The sequence below is a fragment of the Zeus faber genome, assembly GCF_960531495.2.
Source record: "Zeus faber genome assembly, chromosome: 1".
Classification (NCBI taxonomy): domain Eukaryota; kingdom Metazoa; phylum Chordata; class Actinopteri; order Zeiformes; family Zeidae; genus Zeus; species Zeus faber.
The window spans coordinates 29,032,193-29,053,216 of record NC_137193.1 but is presented as its reverse complement, the minus strand read 5'-3'; the positions used below and the strand labels follow the sequence as shown (position 1 = coordinate 29,053,216).

At 44.6% G+C, this 21,024-nt stretch overlaps 1 protein-coding gene across 1 annotated transcript; it reads left to right on the top strand.

Moving 5' to 3' along the window:
• The first annotated feature begins 1,738 nt into the window (after window positions 1-1,738).
• mfsd2ab (MFSD2 lysolipid transporter A, lysophospholipid b) lies at window positions 1,739-20,456 on the top strand. Its single transcript, XM_080018321.1, has 14 exons — window positions 1,739-1,963; window positions 4,370-4,495; window positions 5,913-6,037; window positions 10,589-10,712; window positions 11,867-11,945; window positions 12,180-12,370; window positions 12,461-12,551; window positions 13,217-13,335; window positions 13,743-13,826; window positions 15,881-15,964; window positions 16,103-16,215; window positions 16,311-16,454; window positions 16,841-17,017; window positions 17,107-20,456. The coding sequence occupies exons 1-14, from the start codon at window positions 1,874-1,876 to the stop codon at window positions 17,159-17,161; spliced, it is 1,602 nt and encodes a 533-aa protein (XP_079874447.1). The 5' UTR covers window positions 1,739-1,873; the 3' UTR covers window positions 17,162-20,456.
• Window positions 20,457-21,024: the final 568 nt, after the last annotated feature.

Sequence of the window (21,024 nt, the reverse complement as noted above, 5' to 3'; positions counted from 1 at the left end):
GATGACCTGGAAGTTTATTTGATTGGATTTCTGAGGCTTTGTGGTCAGGAAGTGTCATTTCCTTTGAATGTGGGCCTGGAAAGTCCTTTGAGACTCATACCGTCTCACCAAAATTAGCCGGTATACCCGGATGTTTGAGACGCGGGTGACGATTGACGCCTTTCCCATTGCCAGTAGAGGAGTATGCCTTTCTTTTTCTTCCTGTCTGTTGTGTCACGGTCAACGTCACGACCACGCCGGGAAAAGGCGTGCAATGGTTCCAGTGTGACTGGGGAAAAAACAGTAGAAGCAGCATGGAATATCGGTCCTTTGGCGGCGGGAAGCGGTGACGCTCCTCCGGTTCGGAGACTGGCTTGGGGCCGGTGCTGGAGTCTCTCGGAGCCCGTCGGGGAGCACTGGGGCTCTGCGCTGCCGTCCCCCCGGAGCGATCCCCACACTCAAAACATTTCATTTCAGACCCCTCATGCGGGAGAAAAGTCAATAACTTCTGATTTGGATTCTGGATTCTTAAATGGGGTATGAAATGTTCGAATAATAAACCGATATCCCTGCCTATTTATGTGCCAACGTCCAGAACTTCAACGCGTGTCGCATCACGCCGGTAAAGGGGCGAAAATGGGTGTGTCGCCCCGGGCGTCCTGTTTCCACCAGAGCTGATCGGAGCTGGGGTGTGAGTATTGCGGGGTCATTTGTCCCAGGACTGAAACCTGGGTGTAACCTTTGCCACTAATGGCAAATGCCAGATGTTAGCGAGTGCTACCGGGTTTTTGGCGCGGTGGGACAGGGATATTACACTTATACGTCACCTTGGCAACTTGGCTGAATCAAGTTGCCTTCCCCCACCCAGAAACAAGAACTACCGAAACGCTTTTAGTTTTCTCACAATGTCAAACTCAGAATGTTTAATAAAAAAAAGTTCCGCAAGGAAAATAATTTTGCAAGGAAATATGTGTAATGGGAAGAGAGTTATTCCATATACATAAGCATATTCCCTCTATCTACTCCATTTTATTTCATTTTATTTGATTGTATTTTATTTTATTCTATATATTTTTATTTTTATTCTATGAGTACTCGACTTACTGTATTACGTTTTAGGAGTCGGTTAGTCGGTCTATTAGAAAGAAATTTTCCCCTCGGACATATTGTGTGTTATCACCGGGTGCGTTGCGTTACATTTCACTGCATATATGGATGAAGGTATGTATATGTACGTGACGAAGCAACCCCTTGAATCTTGAATCTTCAATCTTGCAAATGACGGCAAGTGCCGCCTCCCCGGATTACTACGGAAATTATGTGAATTGCGTCATTTCTATATGTATTTATGTGTGTGTGTGTGTGTGTGTGTGTGTGTGTGTGTGTGTGTGTGTGTGTGTGTGTGTGTGTGTGTATAGGGGTGGGGGGGTTCAATATTTGAGATGTCGCCCCTGGGGCCCCAAAGGAGCCAGGTCAGCCCCTGGGAAAATGTAGAGTAACAGTTTGAAGCTGAATAACGACACTGAAGCAATGGCAGGCGGGCGGGCTTGACGCACGGCGCGTTGAAACGGGTCCGGATCGATAAAGCAAAATCCGGGTGGGTGGGGGTCTCTCTGGTCACGTGACGGCCGCCCCCCCCAGCCCTCCTTCTTGGGGGCGGGGCCGAGACGGGGCCTGAATGGCTCGTGGGAGGGGCGTGGTCCACTTGAAATTACTACACCCAACCGCTGCGAGACGGGCTCACGCGTTTGAACTGGGGACGGCGTGGCCAGCGCGGCTGATTTTCTTCTCGGCAATAATATTTATCTTCTCCCTTTTTGTTTTTCCTCCGTGAAAGAATAAGAACCGAGTTAAAAAAAAAAAAAATAATAAAATAAATAGGCCCGGCTTGGCAATGGCAAAAGGAGAGGGAGCGGAACAATATTCCAACACGAATTTATTGAATAAACCGGTAAACACAGACGGCGTACAGGTCGCCGGGAAGGTACGTTCATCCTCCGCCAACCATTATGTGCTAACCCTAACTGCATCACTTAAAGTGAAGTCAATTCATGCTATATATATATATATATATATATATATCATTATCATCATTTTAAATTCTTCAACCTAAAACCCCGGTTGAATGAAACCTCGGAGCATTCCCACCCTCGAGGGATTATCGGCTTTATTAATGCGGTGCATGTATTTTCGTGTTGTTTGTTCGTTTTTGTTTTATTTCGGGGGGTGAATGAGATGTATAACATTGTCACGCTCGATGCTCGATGCCATTTACGGAGGCGGTGTGGCCCAGCGAGGCTACGTGTCACACGATGCGGTGGCAGTAAAGATAGGGAGGCGCTCCGCTGCCGCACCGGACTTCAGTCCTCCTTGGCTGTCACAACTTGCTGTTAAGGAATGTCATATTTAACTGGATCCCATGAAGAAACCACGTGTGCCTACTTCTGATTAGAGCATGAGCTTATTATACAGCAGGTACTATTATTAATGGTGAGGAGGGGAAGTAGTCGTCATAGTCTGGTATTCTCTCTCTCTTACCCTAGTTCACCTGTGAACAAGTGGGCATTTATTTTTGGAAGGACATTTTCAACACGTCCTACTGTAATGTAGTTTATGGTGCCAGAATGCTTTATGCAAGGACTGGTATTTTGAGCAGATCACATTGAAGCAGGGTCATGGAAAAGGGTGACACACACATGACACATGCCATTCATATTAACCTGTGTGTGTGTGTGTGTGTGTGTGTGTGTGTGTGTGTGTGTGTGTGTGTGCGCGTGCATACATAGAGACATAATAATAAAATCACAGAGATAACAGGTTAAAGTGTAACTTACTACAAAGGCTGTCATAAGCTGACGTTACTGGTCCAACGGGCTTCAAGATTTAAGAGGTTTATTCGCCACATACATATACATACCTTCATACATATATGCAGTGAAATGTCATTGCAACGCACCTTGAGATTATGCACAATCAATTCTAAACTGAACACAATAGCTACCTAATTTCTACCCAACTAACTAACTGACACTAACTGATTCCTAAATGTAATGCAGTTAGTGAATAAAATAAAATAAGACTCAAAAAGATAATACGGAGTGGGGTTACAAAACTGCTTGCATGTGTGTTTGTTTTGGGGAGATTGCGCACATGGAGAGGGGTGTCAAGTTCAATCGCAGAGGCTCTCCCGTGTTTTCACCTGCACAATGGGGAGGTGTGACCCGGGCCAGCCTATCGGTAGCCTGACAGTTCGGCTGACCATTGTGTATTGTCTGGTCAGGTTTGAATACACCTCAACACCATACCACTCCCCAGTTACGCGACGTATATCCTGTTTCGGCCAATCGCGGTTGTCACCTAAACAAAGACTGGATTTATGGCCTCTATCAACGCGGCAAGTCCCTCGAGTGGCTGTTTTTTTTTTTTTTGCGTATGTGTTTTCTGAGCCTGGTCTGATTGGCAGTCTGTCACATGTGTTGTAGCCGACACGCACAGGTGTCTAATGTGCTCTTATTTCACAGAGGTGTGTGTGTATGTGCGTGCGTGCGTGGTACCAGCCAAAGCCTTTTGATTGGCCAAAGAGGTGTGTGTAAGCATGGCACTGTCTAGCCGTTGAGTGGAGGGCCAACAACGGCCAGCACCCTGGTCAAACTGGGCGGGTGTCCCTGTCCACACTCACACAGGTGGGTGTTATGACTTAGCGCTGGTATCAACTGACCAGGCAGGGAGATATCATTAGTCTTCATTTAGATCAGATGGTGTTGAGAAAAGTTTATTTGTGGGGCAATGAATTTGGCGCACAGTGGAGGGATTGGACTGAATTGCACAGACGGGGCAGGGCGCATTGGTTTCCAAATTAGGCTTCGCTGTTTCACAGTGGAAGTCTCTGGTTCGTGCCAAATAAGTTAAACGACGACTCTCTTTGCCAGCTTGACTTGAGTCGCTTTCTCCTTATGTGTTGGCAGTGTTCTCTGTGAGCCATAAGTCAAAATGTCTCTCGCCTGAAATGGGGAAATCAAATTTGTGGATTAATGTGTGCTGCTGGAAGGGAGGAAAGTCCTACAGAACTGATATCTGAGCAAACACAACCACAGAAAGCGAGGGTGATTAGTCTTCAGCATTAAGCTTTTCACATTAGCCAATAGATATGACTGTAACCAGGCTCTGAGCTTTCGAGCTGCTCTTCAAAGTAGATTAATATTGAATGTGCAAAATTCCTAAAGAAACGTAAGTTTTAGTAACAAAGCTCAATACACTTCGCCTCTGTCTTGATGTTCTGTTTCACCATTATCATTTTTTTTGTCTGTTTGCATGATCCATCTCATTGATTTTTAAACCTATATTCTTCATCTTTTCCTTCATTTTATTTATTTATTTATTTATTTTTTAGCATGAAACGAGGAACAGCTTGTCGACCTGCAACAAGCTTTGCTATGCCATCGGTGGAGCGCCCTACCAGATCACAGGATGCGCCCTGGGCTTCTTTCTGCAGATCTACCTGCTGGACGTGGCTCAGGTGAGTGTGCGACCTCAATGCTATTGACGCGAAAACGAGGCCGCCGCGGGGAGGAAAAATCCCTACCCCAAGAATCCCTACAGAACTTGTGGTGTTTCCCTTTCAGTTGCTGGGACACTGTGCTTTCATCGCCCAGAATGTGGTCTGTTACATGCGGAACTCTGGGCATGTCACTGTACATTAACAACCCCCCCCCCCCCCGGCCCCCTCACGCCCCCCAACCCCCCCCCCCCCCCCCCCACTTACAGGGTCACAAATGGAGCCTACAGCAGGCCAATAAGGAACATTGTCATAGAAGAGTAAAGAAGTGGAAAAACTTTTTCCCTTTGTTTCCCATTAGTGGCACTGTGGGAGACCACTGAATGTCAGTATTGCAGTCAGCTTTTATCAAGAGGCGGAGGAGAGAAGGCGGGGTCGGTAGCATTGATTAAGATGGGCTCATTTTAATTAGCTTCAACACTAATCTAATGGTCAAGGCGATGTTTGCGTGCCAGTCGACCGCTTCACGGGGGGGTCTTTTGTCATTCAGCTCAAGATAGCCAATTAGGGATTGTTTTTGGTGACACAGCATGGAGCAGCGCTTACAGTCAGGCGGTCTGACATTCATCCTGTCTGGCTTTCATCGCAGGCCCTTTCGTGTTAAAGTATGAATACAGCCCCAGTGGAGCTGCTTAGGATCATTGTTGCTGCTTGACTCACCTTCTGACTGTTTACACAGCAGGTAAAGCAGCAAAGTAGACTTGAAAGTAGACTAGAAACACCCTTTACTCTGCCCCACCTGCTTAAACATTAGACCTCGGGGGGGCACAGCCATCCTGATACAGTTGCTGGTCCCACCTAATCAAAAATGTGTATATATATATATATATATATATATTTTTTTTTTTTTCTAAAAGTGCTCTCTGCTCATTTCTCAGCCACTGTCTATTCCATCCCTGCCTCCAAATTCTCAAAAGTCAGTGTTGAGCAGTCTGTGCGCACGGGACTGCATTTGTGCACACAGAGCAGAAATGCTCCCTCGTGAGGAGGGTTTTCTAATAAAACAAATAAGGGTGTTGTTTCAATTTCTTAATTGAATGAAACCAAAAAGTTATACACCGTGCTTAAAGGTGAGATGCTCTCAGTCACCCCCCCTGCCAACATGTGAATAAGGTTTTGGCGTGCTACTTCAAGATTTTCGTTGACCCCGTCAGGCCACCCCTATGAAACATTTCTAGGACACCACTGGTCATATTTGTAAGAATTAATGAAATGGATTTGGCTGTTATTTTCATTGTTTTCCTCAAACAATGCCTTTTTTTCTGGAGCCACATCCATCAGGAAAACCCCCCAAAAAAAACCAAAAACTTTTGTATAAATCTTCCTCAGAATAAAATAAATAGATTTATTCCTACCTTCTTGTGTGTTTGATTCACAGTTGGATCCCTTCTATGCCTCCATCATCCTATTCGTTGGCCGTGCCTGGGACGCTGTGACGGACCCCACCGTGGGCTTCCTGGTCTCCCGTAGCCGCTGGACCCGCTTCGGACGCATGCTACCCTGGTAAGTTCAACTCCACGTCTCTCTGTCGATCCTATAGGTTCCCCACAATTTAATGTGAATTTGAAGGGATTTTCAAGACATAGAATGGGACAGTCCCATTAATTTCTGTTGTCGGTTCACTATAGCTCACATGGAGCATTGGCATGTGAAGAAGTTTAGGCACAAGTTTTGGGAAATTACATTAACATTAACATTTAGTCATTTAGCAGACGCTTTTATCCAAAGCGACTTACAATTGTTCAAACACAGACGGACGCAGCCATCAGGAGCAATTAGGGGTTAAGTGTCTTGCTCAAGGACACTACAGCATGCTAGCAGGAGGAGCCTGGGATCGAACCAGCAACCTTTGGATCACTAGACCACCAGCTCTACCTCCTGAGCTACCATCCCCATATTCCCCATTTCCACTTGATAGGAATGAAAATGATATTATTTATATAGATTTCAAATGATATATAATTCTATTTTGTATTTTTCATTGTATTGCTGTGTGTGTGTGTGTGTGTGTGTGTGTGTGTGTGTGTGTGTGTGTGTGTGTGTGTGTGTGTGTGTGTGTGTGTGTGTGTGTGTGTGTGTGTGTGTGTGTGTGTGTGTGTGTGTGTGTGTGTGTGTCACAAAAAGGTTTTTCCCTTTGTCAAACGTGAGTGTTACCTTGGGTCATGCTGAAGCAATTGCTTCCTCCTCCCTTGTTGACCATGCATACACTATCTCTCCACTTCTTTCCTTTAGGGGTCTCAATTACAGTGCCCCCCCCCCCCCCCCCCCCGCATGGCCAGACCTCCCTCACTGAGCGTCTCTCAATGACTAACTGAATCACAGCAATGGCCGTCTGTGCTGTATCCTACAGATTTTTGGGCTTCTGGTGTCAAAAGACTGTTGGCCCGGGTCGGATGTGTGTCAATGACCCTCTTGTGCGTGAAACGTACAACCCAGGAGTTTTGAGTGAGAAATGCAGGTTATGCAAGTTTGCTGGTAGCCCCCCACCTCCTTAGCCAACACGGGGGCTTTTTCAGAGAGCGTCCGGGACACGCCGTCTTGTGTGACGATTGGAGGTTCACTGCAACGTTGGGGTAGAGGAGTGGTGATTGAGGGGGACTAATTTGAGGTTTTGAGCTCGGAAGAGTCAGGTAGGTCTTCAAGCATAAAATTCTACAGGTTAATGGAGGGGATGAGCATTGCAAAGCTCTACATTAGACTTAAATAGAACCAAAGCTGACCATTCCCATTGATATCTTTAAGAGGGTTTCCAGGGACATCAATTTATATTTTATTATTTTAAAGAAGCTCAGAGCTGGAGTATGCAACTGTAAACCAATTAATCTCTGTTCTTACAGCAACCAACCAATGATGTCCCAAAGGGCTGTGTCAAGATTAAATTATTGGCTTGATTGTACACACAGGAGAGTCCCAATTTATCTGCCCAACCTCATATCGAATGCTACTTTGCAGTGTTCCCCTTTCAGGGGGGACCTGGTGCTGGGGGATTGGAGTGAGGGGGCACCACTGGATGAGATGACCAGTGCCGAAAGTGCCAGTTGCCTGTGGCACATTCATTTCTCGTCACCTTATTTTATCCTTGGATTGGAGATGGCAGTAGGCCTTGTCCCAGAATTGCCTGGGATGTGGTGAAAATCGTATACATTTTTCTATCCTATGTTGTCATGATGCAATCAAAGCCAATTCTTCATATTCATTGTCATGATGCAATCAAAGCCAATTCTTCATATTCTAATGCATTGATTATACATGACATTTGTCATGATATGTGATTTGGTTATATAGCTTACTTTGCTTTAGCATATAGGGGGGATTTAGAATTCAAAGTGATTTATATCGATTGTGTTAAACTTTCTATTTTAACATGATCGCCCATATCGCTCAGCCATCCTGTGCGCACACCATGATGATGATGTTGGCCAGCGTTGAGACAGCCCGTCGCTGGCCTTGCACAAATGGGTCAGGCAGGCTGCTGTGATGTTCTAGTTTTATGGAATACGGTTTGGGTTTGGGAGAAAATGATGCAGCTGAGCAGAATGACCAGTGGCTGGGTTGGTCATCACGCAGAGCAGATCAGAGGTTTTCATCTCGACGTATGCGTCGCTGCAGCTCCCGAGGGTGGATGGGATGGGCGAGGGGGGTGGGAGCACAGCTGCATTCATGGCTCTGTGCGGGGGAGGGGTGGCAACAAAGACAGGGCCGGCTCTCTCAATGGTCCAGCCCACAACACACCACCGGCCTCAGCCAATGGAATCATGGCAGTTAGCTGTCAGGCTTGTAGCGTTTTTAAAGGGTGGCTGAGGAATTCAAAGGGGGTTACTAGAGTTCAAGTGAGAGGGGGAGCAAGGGAGTGGTGCGAATGACTCTAGCTGCTGGAATACATCAATATTATGTGTTCCAGGTTTTTGCATGTGGATAGCTGAGTTTCTGGCTTGATCTATGATAATGTTAGTGACCAAAATACTAATCTGCAGATGACCAGGGAATGACTAAATTTACCATGTTGGCAATTTAGCCAAGCTTATACTTAAGAATGCTGTAGCTCTACCTACTTCTGGGTTTGTGTGGTGACTTATTTAAAAAGAAAATGCATATATTTTCACCAACAAGTCATATAAGTACACACAGGAAAACAAGGTCAAATGGCCTGTAATAATAAAGAGTTCTATCTTACCGTAATTGCCTACAGAGTTTTTCGGGAATCCAGTTCCTCCTGCTGTTATTATTGTAATTTGCAATCTAGGCTGTCACGTGATAAGTAAACTTATCAGGAGAAAGTTAAGCCTCTCCTACAGTCAGCTCTCCTATTTTATGGACGGTGAAATTCGATGCCAACTTGGGCACCGCGCTGGATGCCAGAAGTTAAGACGGTCTTCAGCCATCACTTAGTCCTGGGTTTCATACAAAATGAACTTCCACAACAGATGACTTGCAGGATTGAGAACAAACACAAAAATAGAAATTGTGGCTGCTTGAACTTCAACCCCAACCTCTTGCATCTGCTCATTTTGCATGGCAGGCTTTATTATGATTGGCTACCTACATTTTTTTATTTATTTTTTTTGACCCCCATTTTTCCCCAAGATGAATCGATATATTCCGCTTGTCCCTCTGTTATTGAGCCACATCGCTGAGGAAACACCTTCTTTGCCAATTACATATACAAATACATTGCAGTCCACTCAATGTACCTGAGTGCATAGGCCTCCTAAAATCACAACCACAATCTGGTTTCAGTTCATTGGGGTCAGAGAAAATATCATGTGAGTTCACTTCACTTTAACAAACATAGGGATGGGGAAAAAACACTGACTTTTCTTTATTCTAATGATGCTTAATGAGGGATCCAGGTTGTCACTGAATGAGTTTGAGTTCTGACAGCATACAATGCAATACAGCTAAAAGTGGGCTGTCTTGTGAAACAGGTGCTGTTTGCCTGTTAAGAATGCCTGATTGTAATACTGCATTGTTATATTTACTTCTGACTCAATAGGAGGCGACTTGTGGCATGTTGTGACGCTTTTTTGAATCAATATCCTTTTCCGGAGGGATGAATCACCCAGTGTGGCAATTCTTTTGCCATATCCTCTGACAATGTCTGGTTAAATGTGCAGTTCTCTTCACGCACGCTAAACTCAAGTCTGATTGGAGAGTGCAGATCAGGCCACAGGAAAGAGCCCTGAGTGGAATGGGAAACAACCACCACGGACACTATGTTCCTGAACCCTCCCCCACCTTCCCCACTCAGCTGTTTCCCATTAATATGACCTCATTATGTGCCTCCAGCGGGTAGCGGGACTCAGCACTGAGGAGACACAATCAGAGGGAACACAATGCTTGGCTGAGCGTTATGGCATGGTTCTTAATCAAATGGAAATTAATTCCACTCTTAAAATCCCTAGCAGACTTTTTTTTTTTTTTTAAACACATACACACTGCCACCTCACTGAACTAGTTCTACTCAAGGCGGGAGGGGTGTTCATCTTTCATCGGGAGCTCAACATCGGAATATAAGACGATTTAGACACCTATGTTAGGCCCTCGGGCCAAAGCATACCTACTTCAGTCTATATGTCATTAATTCATGTGTGGACCTGCCTTGGAAGAACATTAACCCTTCCATCTGTATTTACTCACATCAGGTTGGAAGATGTGACACAACCGCACCGATTAACAACTGTGAAGCTGTGTCTCCACTTGCCTCGAACAGGAGACAATCGGGGACACACACACACACACACACACACACACACACACTTTTTTATGGTCTTTATCAGCAATACAATGAAAATTTAAAAAAAGGAAATGGAATTATATATCATTTGAAATCTTAATAAATAATATCATTTTCATTCCTATCAAGTGGAAATGGGGAATTTCCCAAAACTTGAGAACCGTTGCCTCTCTCTTTTCAAACTGTGCATTTGTTGCCTAATGAGCTTGGGCACCACGCTTGAGTACACTCACGTTTATAATCCCATGTTGTTGTTGTCGCCCCCCCACCACCCCTTTCCCCTTCTACCCCTTCTTCACCCCTTCTCTCTGTGACTGTAGGATCTTGTTTTCCACCCCTCTGGCCGTGGTCTCCTACTTTCTCATCTGGTACGTTCCTCCGTTTGAGGACGGCAAAGTCATATGGTACCTGGTGTTCTACTGCCTCTTCCAGACGCTGCAGACGGTGAGTCACACACACACACACACACACACGTACAATCATAGTGAATGCCCCGTGTTGGGGTTGATAAGCTGAGGAGCAACAATGTTTACTTTTGTTATGATCGCCACCATTTGGCATGAAACATTGTAGGTTCCTCAAAAAGCTTGGAGTCCTCTTGTCACCTTTGCTACAAATAAATGCCTCTGAGTCTCGACAGCTGTATTGCAGTGTGTGAAATACACCCAAAGTGGCTAAATGTGGTTTTAAAAAAATGTGGCCCCTCTATTACGTAACCATCTAGATAGAGTGGAAACAAAACAAGCATGCACACAAAAAAAGACGTCTATCTGGCCCTGTTTACACCTGGCATTAACTTGCATCTTGGGTAATATCGATCACAAGTGGACAGCTGTAAGTGCAGGTGTGAACGCACCCAAGCCGCATTAGGATCTGATCGCTCAGACCACATTTGGAGGCGGTCTCGGCCGCATATCACTACTTTCTTTTAACAGTGTGCACATGAACGTGTCCTGGGTCACATTGAAGGACCGCCTACTCAACTGAGTAGGGACCAGAACACCAAGTGGACCAGAAATTGCTTCCTCTCCATTACGCAGTGATCCAACGCGGAATGGGACAGTCCCTTAGTTGCGTTTAAAATTATAGTTTCATACAAGTAGGAAACTTACGAAAATAAATACATCTAAAATGAAAACACAGGAAAACCGGCATTGCGTGTGCGGCGCGCCGCTGTCTCGGGGAGAAAAAAAAATCCACTTCAATTCTCTGAGGTTATGTCCATGTTTTAAAATTTTCCATACAAGTAAAATAAAAAATCAGGAAACAAAATAAATTTGTTCAGACTGAACCCTGTGCTGCCTACAGTACACACGGCACCAAAGTCTATTGTTTTAATTTTGCGCATGCCAAGGTCTTTGCATATAGAGCGGGGAAGTGAGATCCGATCACACGTGGTTACTCAAGATGCATTCTAAGGCCAGGTGTAAACAGACTGTTTACACCTGGCCTGTTCATTCTGTTCATTTGTGATCGGATCACCCAGGACGCATGTTAATGCCAGGTGTAAACAGGGCCTCTGTACTTTTTGGCATTTGCAAACATTCCAAGTTGTGAGTGTAATCCTCATCACCCCCCTTTTCGTTCCTCCTCTTCAGTGTTTCCATGTGCCATACTCCGCCCTCACTATGTTCATCAGCTCGGAACAGAAGGAACGAGACTCGGCCACCGCCTACAGTACGTACCATCGACACCAGTCACACTTTCACCGATACAGATTCAGAGCCTTCAGCTTAAAGTATGTAATGTATATATACCTTCCAGTGCCAAACTGCTTCTTTTATTGAAGTTCATTTGAGGTTGTTAGACTAAATGGCTTGGTTTTGTCCTTCTCTTTTAACAACACCGTAAATCTGCTCGTCTAAGAGTCTAAGTGTCAACCTCTGTCCCCCATCTCTGTCCACCAATCAGGAATGACCGTTGAAGTCCTGGGCACCCTGATCGGCACGGCCATCCAGGGCCAGATAGTCGGTATGGCCAACGCGCCCTGCGTTCCCGTACCCAATGGTGACGTCCTGGCCGAGCTCTCCAGCAACTCCTCCTCTGCCATCCTGTTGACCGCCACAAACACTAGCGAGCCTGTCATCTCCCTGCAGGACACGGTATACACACTTACTAACTAACCGGATTATCAAATCTGACCCATTTGTTAATGCAGATTCTTTTGAGTAACTCATTCCCTGCCCATGTAGAGAGCGGCCTACATGATCTCCTCTGGTGTCATCTGCGCCATGTACGTCCTCTGCGCTCTCATCCTGTTCTTTGGAGTGAGGGAGAAGAAAGGTAAATCTTCCACTTTTTCATCCTTTGATTCCTTTTCCCCCTATTTGTCAAACCTACTTTCTGGTTAAACCTTCCTAATGCATCTGTATATTTTTCCATTAGTAAAGGTTTGGATCAGGGATCCTCAACCATTTTCATACTGAGATCCCTTCATTTGATAAGATGTTGTCTCTTGGACCACAAAATGAGATCTTTATTGTTAGATATGACTTAGTCCAAACTTCCATACCTGTCTTTACTATAGTTGGCGAGATAACAGTCAAAGTAGGATCATTCTATAATGGTTCTAATGTCTCGTAGGTTAAATAATGGTGAGTTTAAGTAGTGATTTTGCTGGGGACCCCCCTGGACCCCACGTTGAAAACCCCCGTTTCAGAGTTTTCCAGTGGGATGCTTTTTTTTTTTTTTTTTTTTTTAACCATGAAAGTAAGTTCCTGGCCTCCATGTGACAGTTTGCCATTGACATATTCCCTGTGCTCACACGCTGAAGCACTTCCTTTGCAATATGGTTCTGGTTGTAGGCTGACTGACCTCTATGCTTTACGAATAGACCTCAACATGACCCCCCGAACCCCCCCAATCGGGAATAGCTGTATTGAGAAAGTTGCAGAAGTTTTTAAACTGAAATTGATCCATCTTTCTTTTCCTCTTTCGTTTTCTTCCAGAGTCCTGTCATCCCCAGTCAGAGCAAATGTCGTTCTTCCAGGGCATGAGGCTGGTTTTGAGACACGGACCCTACACCAAGCTGGTCATGGGCTTCCTCTTCACCTCGCTGGGTTTCATGGTGAGTGTGGACACACACACACACACACACACACACACACACACACACACACACACACACACACACACACACACACACACACACACACACACACACACACACACACACACACGTCAATGATATGATATGACCTCTACTTTGATGTGTATGTAATTTCGTAATTAAACCTGTCCGTGTGTTGTTGGAGCGGTTTCCCCATTCGTTCCCGAGTGTGAACAAAGCTACTTCAGGGAGACTGTGTGTTTGTTTTAGTGGTTTCTGGTTTAAGCCGCTTCCCGTGTGTAACGCAGAGACTCGGTGCCAGATGCGCTCACTCACAGGACGTCTCAGTTTCGCCCACCGGCTCCGGGCCCAAGCGCCGTAAATTTTCACGAGCTTTTCTTTTCTTTGTGCTTTCCTCTCTGCAGCTCCTGGAGGGGAACTTCGCCCTATTCTGCAGCTACACGCTCGGCTTCAGGAATGACTTCCAGAACATTCTCCTGGTGATAATGGTGAGTTCCCGCAGCAATGAGCACGCCCAAAATTCTCCCTGACATTAGCCTCGGAACACAGAGAAAGAACTCGTAACTCGCCTACGACTTGAAGTCTAGTCTTTTCCCTGTGAGAGTCTGTGTCTCCCGACTTCTCATTTCGGTGATGTGTGAGACCACCGTGACCGCTCAGCCCTAAATGGCAGCTTGTTCCCACCGACGCTGGAGACTCTGTTCTTTGCTACAGGGGGAAACATAATTAACACCTTCAACCCTTTTTATATCTATAATATATAGAGAGTGTTTCGGGGACACTGATTAGGCCTAATCTTAGACCTCAGATCTTAACTCACATTTTTAATTTGCACTAACTGAAATGGCCTTTCTCAGTCTTGGTTTAAAATAGTCTTAGACTTGCTCTAGTCCGGGTAAAAGAAAAAACGTCTAAGTGGGCTAAAAAGGTCTAAGTAAAGGATTAAATAAATCCTGGCTAGAGGCAGGTTCATTTTGGATGAATGGGTGTGAGCCTCCAGGTTGATCTGGACTAAGACCAACACCAAGACCAGACAGAAGGAGCTGGCTAGTCCTTCATCACCTTAGTCTAGGACATCCTAGTCTATAACTAATTAATCTTAAATGATGCAACATCTCAAAAGAGCAGCTTTAAATTCTAGCATGATGTTCTCCTGATTTAGATTAAACCATGTCTGCGAAACCGCCCGTAGTCTTAGGTTTTTAAATGAACCACACCTGTAGAAAGGAAAAAGTGGGTTAACATCTCAGAACATATGATCCTTGAATAGTTAAATCTGGGCTGGGAAGTGATTGCGTGGCCAGCGTGCGAAGAATAACCGCACAGAGCGAGAGACTGTCCCCGGTTTGATGGGGTCGGAAAGATTACTGACTCTGATCCGTTCCATGACGTTAAGGATCAGAGTTGGAGGAGCCTTTTGATCCAAGTCTCATTTATTGGGTGGATTGACTTTAAAGTAAAGTCAGGCCTCTTAAAAGCGCTGCCATGCAACTAGTTAGGGTGGTTGTGACTAACAGCTACTCATGCTGCTGTAATTGAGGGTTGTTGTGTTTTTGTTTTGTTTTTTTGACACTGCTAAGACTCGTTCTTGACAACTTCATCACCACCAGTCGGACTAGCTTGTGCTCAAAATCGGACTGTAGAGACCAAGACAACATGATGACAATGCAGTTTCTGTGGAGTCGGGATGTATTTCTTTCTTTTTCTTAACTTTCAACAATTCTGATGAATAACATTGAACTTTTTAATCAGACCTTTACTTGTAATTGGGTCCAATATATGGCTCTACCTCTACTTGCAAATGGCATTTTTTAATCCTCATCTCAATGCACATTGAGAGATATCAATCTCAGAGAGCATCTCGTGTGGAGAAGGATTCACCCCAGTGGAAGCAGTGGGCTGCTTGTATGCTTCCCAGGTCATTAGACAATAGGCCGTAACACGATAGGGCCTTGGGAACTGCAGAGGTCACCTAAATGGAATACATTGTCCACCAGCAGCGGGGAGTTCATCAAATGGCAACAAACACGAGGAGTTTGTCCACCCTCCCTGTGGGTGCAAATCCCCTAGAATGTAGAGCATGTTACGTGACGCATTGCACGGACAGGAGTCTTCCCCGTGGGCCGAAGAAAATTATCAACCGAACATCAGAAGACGAGCGACCGGTACAAAGAAGCCTAGAACATCAGACTGGATTTTGGCGGCGTGTAGACTGTCCAAAGCAGCAAGGGGTAGAAAAATTTGAAAGCTTTCCTCCCTCTGTGCTCAGTGTACAGGTTGTCTTGACCCTTCGAGGGGGGGGTCAAAGAGCAGTTGAAGTGGGACTACCCCCCCGCCCTCTGTGGAATTTTGACTGGTGTAGAACTTGAATATGTTTTGGGAAGGGTATATTGTCTTCAGTTTTCTCTGTTATCATTGACACACGAGAGGGGGAGTGTTGTTAGGTCCACCCTTCGGACAGCGTGGAAATAGTCATTATTAAATCACGCGTGAAAAGAGGGCCCTGTGAGTAACTGTGTTGATCTCGCTCTTCTCTTCTCAGCTCTCCGCTACTCTGGCCATTCCCTTCTGGCAGTGGTTCCTGACACGGTTTGGGAAGAAGACCGCTGTTTACGTTGGCACCTCGGTAAGAGAGAGAGAGTCACCTCGCAAAAGCTGCAAAGCCAATGTGTAAAGTTAGAAAAACTGAATGTAAGTGGAACCACAGGATGAAATTCCCTCCCCGCCAGAATTAAACTGAAAGGTGTTTCCTTTAACCCTCCAGTCGGTGGTTCCCTTCATGGTCCTGGTGGTGTGTGTGAAGAGCAACCTGATCGTCACCTATATTGTCTCCTTCGCTGCCGGGGTTGGAGTGGCCGCCGCGTTTCTGCTGCCCTGGTAAGACAGACAGACACACACACACACACATAACCTGACTCACCAACAGGATAATCTGTATTCCTATTTGTGATTGTGCTTTTGACGCCACCCAGGTCCATGCTGCCCGACGTGGTGGACGACTTCAAGGTGCAGAACCTCAACTCCACCGGCCACGAGGCCATCTTCTACTCCTTCTACGTCTTCTTCACCAAGTTTGCCTCCGGCATCTCCCTGGGCATCTCCACACTCAGCTTAGAGTAAGTGTTGCTGCACGTATGGTACATGACACGTCTTTTTCTCTGTCTCTTTTTCATCCCCATAAGTCTTTCAATGAGGCAGCAAGTCATGCTAAAGCACAATAAGCGCGGCATTAAGGAGCAGCCGAGCAAAATCTCCTGCCCCTCAAACCCAACTTCAGTGTGTGTGTGTGTGTGTGTGTGTGTGTGTGTGTGTGTGTGTGTGTGTGTGTGTGTGTGTGTGTGTGTGTGTGTGTGTGTGTGTGTGTGTGTGTGTGTGTGTGTGTGTGTGTGTGTCTGCTTTGAATAAACCCTCACTAAATCAGTTACGTTGATACTTGTTTTTCAGGATAATTGCCTGTCGCCCTGCTGGCTCATCTCTCATAATGCCTTCGCTTCATCTCCAGTTTTGCAGGCTACATCCCCCGGGGCTGCACTCAGCCGGAAGAGGTGGATTTAACCCTCAAGCTGCTAGTCTCCGCCGCACCAATAGCGCTCATCCTGCTTGGCCTGGTCATCTTCCGCTCGTACCCAATCGATGAGGACCGGAGGCAGGGCAACCGCAAGCTGCTGCAGAAGCAACGGTAAGATGGCGGCTGAGCTTTGTGTCCTGGCGTCTCCGTCTTTACCTGCCTGGGTTTGTAAAATAAACTTTCTCTCCGTCTCCTTCCAGGGACAATGAGGTGGACTCTGAGAATGACTTGACGGAGCTGTCCCGCATGGTGTAGGCGTTTTTTGTTGTTTTGTTTCCCCGAGGAAGCCGACAGACCAATTGGGTAACTCACTGCTGTTTGCACTGGGCGGGGGCGACAGACCCGCTGAAACCGCGGCAACAATGCCTCCTCCCCATCCTTCTGACACTCCTTCACGTCCTCCGGAACTGCGATAACAACTTACAAATCTTTACTGCAAACTGCTCAAGGGCTTCAGAGGAAGAAAAAGAATACATCTTTTTTGGTCTGGTTTTGACTTCTTTTAGAGGTTTTTTTGCGATTGCTTACACACTTGTTGCGGAATGTGGCTCATTGTGTCAAAACGCTACACACAAGCCAAATAAGACAACACTTTGGGATAAAAGTCTCACTTCTATTTCAAAATGAAACTCTGCAATCAAAACCTCACAATCCTTTTTCAAAATGGCAGTTTTGCAACAAAATGACCCATGCACCATTTGAATTACTCTTTCAAAGCAGCAACACATTATACAAAAAAATTGCTGTCTTTAGTTCTTGGTATTCCTTTTTAATTTCTCATTCAGGGTTCTGTAAAAGATTGTTCCGGTACAGTACATCTATTCAAATTTCAAAGAAGAAAAAAAAAAATATATATACAGTTTATTTATTTGCCATCGCAGGTTTTTAGAACGGCAAAAAAACACAAAGAAAAGTAGAATTGCAGTTTTACAGTAATTAGTACAATATGTTACTGTAAACTCATGGAAACAAAAATAATTACAGTGCAAAAGTAAAACAAAAAACAGTAAGGGATGGGGTGGATGGTTTATGGAGCCAGCCGTCTATTAAGGTCTGACCACATCACAAGCAATGTCATCCCTGACTCGGCAACGTGGAAACTATCGCCTTGCGCGCTGTATCCAGCCCTGGACTGACCCCACCTCACTGCCTCCGCATGCCTCTTCCGTTGCTTGCAGAAGAGGCAGGCGGGCATGTTGTTGGCGGTCATACACTTTTCCACACACCAAGCCAAAAATAATTTCTCTATCAGATTGAGAAATGAGAGTAAGGGGGCTAGTATACAACCGGGAAGTTATTGTGATTGGTGTCCTGGACCAGGGCAGCCCAGTGGAAGCTAACTTGTCATCCCAGGTGACAACGAACCTGGGCGGCTCTGGTGCAGCCTGTACACCTGCATAATGTAGTGTATACAGAAATGGGATTATGTGTGCAGTATTTTAGAGACCAGGGATAGCATGGCGGTGGAGAACTCCTTGCAGACTAATAGCATCATCGATGAAAATGAACCCATTAGGCTGATCAGCTGCATCAAAGTTCAGGACTCTACATAACAGGGAATGCACACACCCGTATAGTGAATATGGTGTAACTCATGGGTTGGGTCAGACACATTCAGTCAAAATGACAAGCTACAAGGCAAGGCAGGTGAATAGAAGTGTTTTCCCAAGAGATTTCATTATTGAACAAGTAACTGTGAGAAAGTGAAAGTGTGTAGTGTTTTGCGAGAAGTGTATTGCAACAATTGCAAACAAATTGAAAAGCAGAAAATGTGTGTACTTTTGGTGCCTTTGTTTAAGGCATTGTTACAAAAGTTAAGGTTTTGCTGCTTCTGTCTAAGCATTCACTTCCAGCGTATAAGAAATCGGCAAGAACTTCAGAAGTTGCACAAAATCTTGAAATGTGACGGGTGCAGCAGACCGCTGCCTAATTTGTGCTCTTGGTCAGAATAGGGGAGTATTATGGTCCTGCTTTATGCCATTTTTTGGTAAACTTGAAAATGTACGTCCTTGAGCCCAGCTTGGGGGGAAAAAACGTATATATATTTTTTAACTTCTCCATGAGATATAAACAGACTGTTGGTTATGCCTTAATTTCCGATTAATTTTATACTAACTTATTTAAAACAGCCTTTATATCATTGGACTACAGGTGTTATTTGTACAACAGCATTTGTATTGAAGTATTTCTACTCACTTAACTGTGCCAATATTAGACTGAGCACCCATAATGTAAATTGAACCAAATTCATTCATTGCACAATTATTTTTTTCTTTTTTTTCTTTACTTATTTTTTGTTTTGCCCTAGAATTGATCTGGTTTAAGCTCAAGTATGAATTCACTCTTCAGTTGTGTTCTTTTTTTTTTTTTTTTTTTTTTTTTTTTTTTTGCTCCGATCTCAGTGACTAAAGAAGGCAAAAGTTGTTTTGCTGTGAAGCAAATGCATGTTGTAATGTTCCACCAATGTACCGAAAACCACTAAATCCGAGAAATAATTCATTTGCCCGTAACCTGCGACCAACCTGCGTCCGTTCCCACAATTAGACTTAATTTAGTTATTTATAGCACAGCTACTGAATATTACGAGAGGAGTCATCTCTTTCAATCTACTTGATGCCAAAAGAAAAAAGGGGGCAATTGGTACATGACATTTATTATTATTTAAGTATTTATAGTTAGTTTGGTTCGAGACACTAAAAGCAGCGGTTTAACATATTTAAGACGGGTTGTGTCGACTGGAGAAGTTTCAGATGAAGTCCATTTAAGAACATACCTGGGCTTGCAATTAGATGGTTAAAAGATAACTAAGAATTGAAATGGCTTTTGATGCGGGTCGTTACTGCTCGTGCCAGTGAGCCTCCACATGCACTTAAAAAAAAAAAAGGGGGGGGGGGGGGGGGTATATGGATAAAGAAAAATAATTGCATTGTGGGAGTGTGTGTGTGTGTGTGTGTGTGTGTGTGTGTGTGTGTGTGTGTGTGTGTGTGTGTGTGTGTGTGTGTGTGTGTGTGTGTGTGTGTGTGTGTGTGTGTGTGTTAATCTCTTGTTGAATTAGGAAAACCTCTATTGTGGAAAAAGGAAAGGTGATTTACATGCGTTTCATATCGTTGGATATGGAATTGGTTTATGTACAGTTTCATATGTTATACATAAAGTTTAATGTGTTCAACGTGTGTTGGCTGGGTTACCAGAGTGAAATGTTTGCAGAATTCCATCCAATTGCCTTATGTCACCTTGTATTTCTTTCTGCCAGCCCTGAAAATGAGAGCATTTTTTTGGGGGGGGTCTTTAACTATTGTGTAAATCATTTGTCCAATTCCCTTGACTGGAGGCTGTAGCCAAACGTGTGCGCTTTGATCCGAGAGGAAACCACACCAGCCTTGTGTACCACGCCTCCTGTGAATATGTATATTTATATATAATGTGTGTATATACCTGTAAATATCATTGATATTCGTGTCGGCATGTGGTTTACTGTAGATATTTAAAGAAGAAAATTACAAAAAGGCAAAAGATCTTGTTAATAAATAGAAATTGTTGTCTGCATTAATTTTGTTTTGTGTGTGTGTGTGTGTGTGTGTGTGTGTGTGTGTGTGTGTGTGTGTGTGTGTGTGTGTGTGTGTGTGTGTGTGTGTGTGTGTGTGTGTGTGTGTGTGTGTGTGTGTGTGTGTGTGTGTGTGATATTTATGCGATATTTATGCACTGGCTGATGTGTAAACGGACGTGCAAACTCTGACATTTAAATCCCGTTAAATTATTATGAATAATAATTACACACACAGACACCCACAGTGAATGGGATAAACAGCATCATCATGATAAAGTTAACTAAAAACATTTAATGTGAGCCATAGCTTCATATTTTGGCCTGTGGCTACAGTGGCCGGGAACAGCAACAGCCAAAAAGCTATTCCACTAGCTCTAAACAGGATAGAAGAAGATTAACCAATTGCAATAATAGCATTAAATACACACAGGTACAAGACAAGACATTCCTGACGTAGTTCAAACAATATTCAGAATTAAAAGGCAGGAATATAAATGAAATTCATGTGGATGGCTGCACATACTGTATTTGTGTGGATGGAAATGAGCCTTCAGATAAATATGCAAAAGGC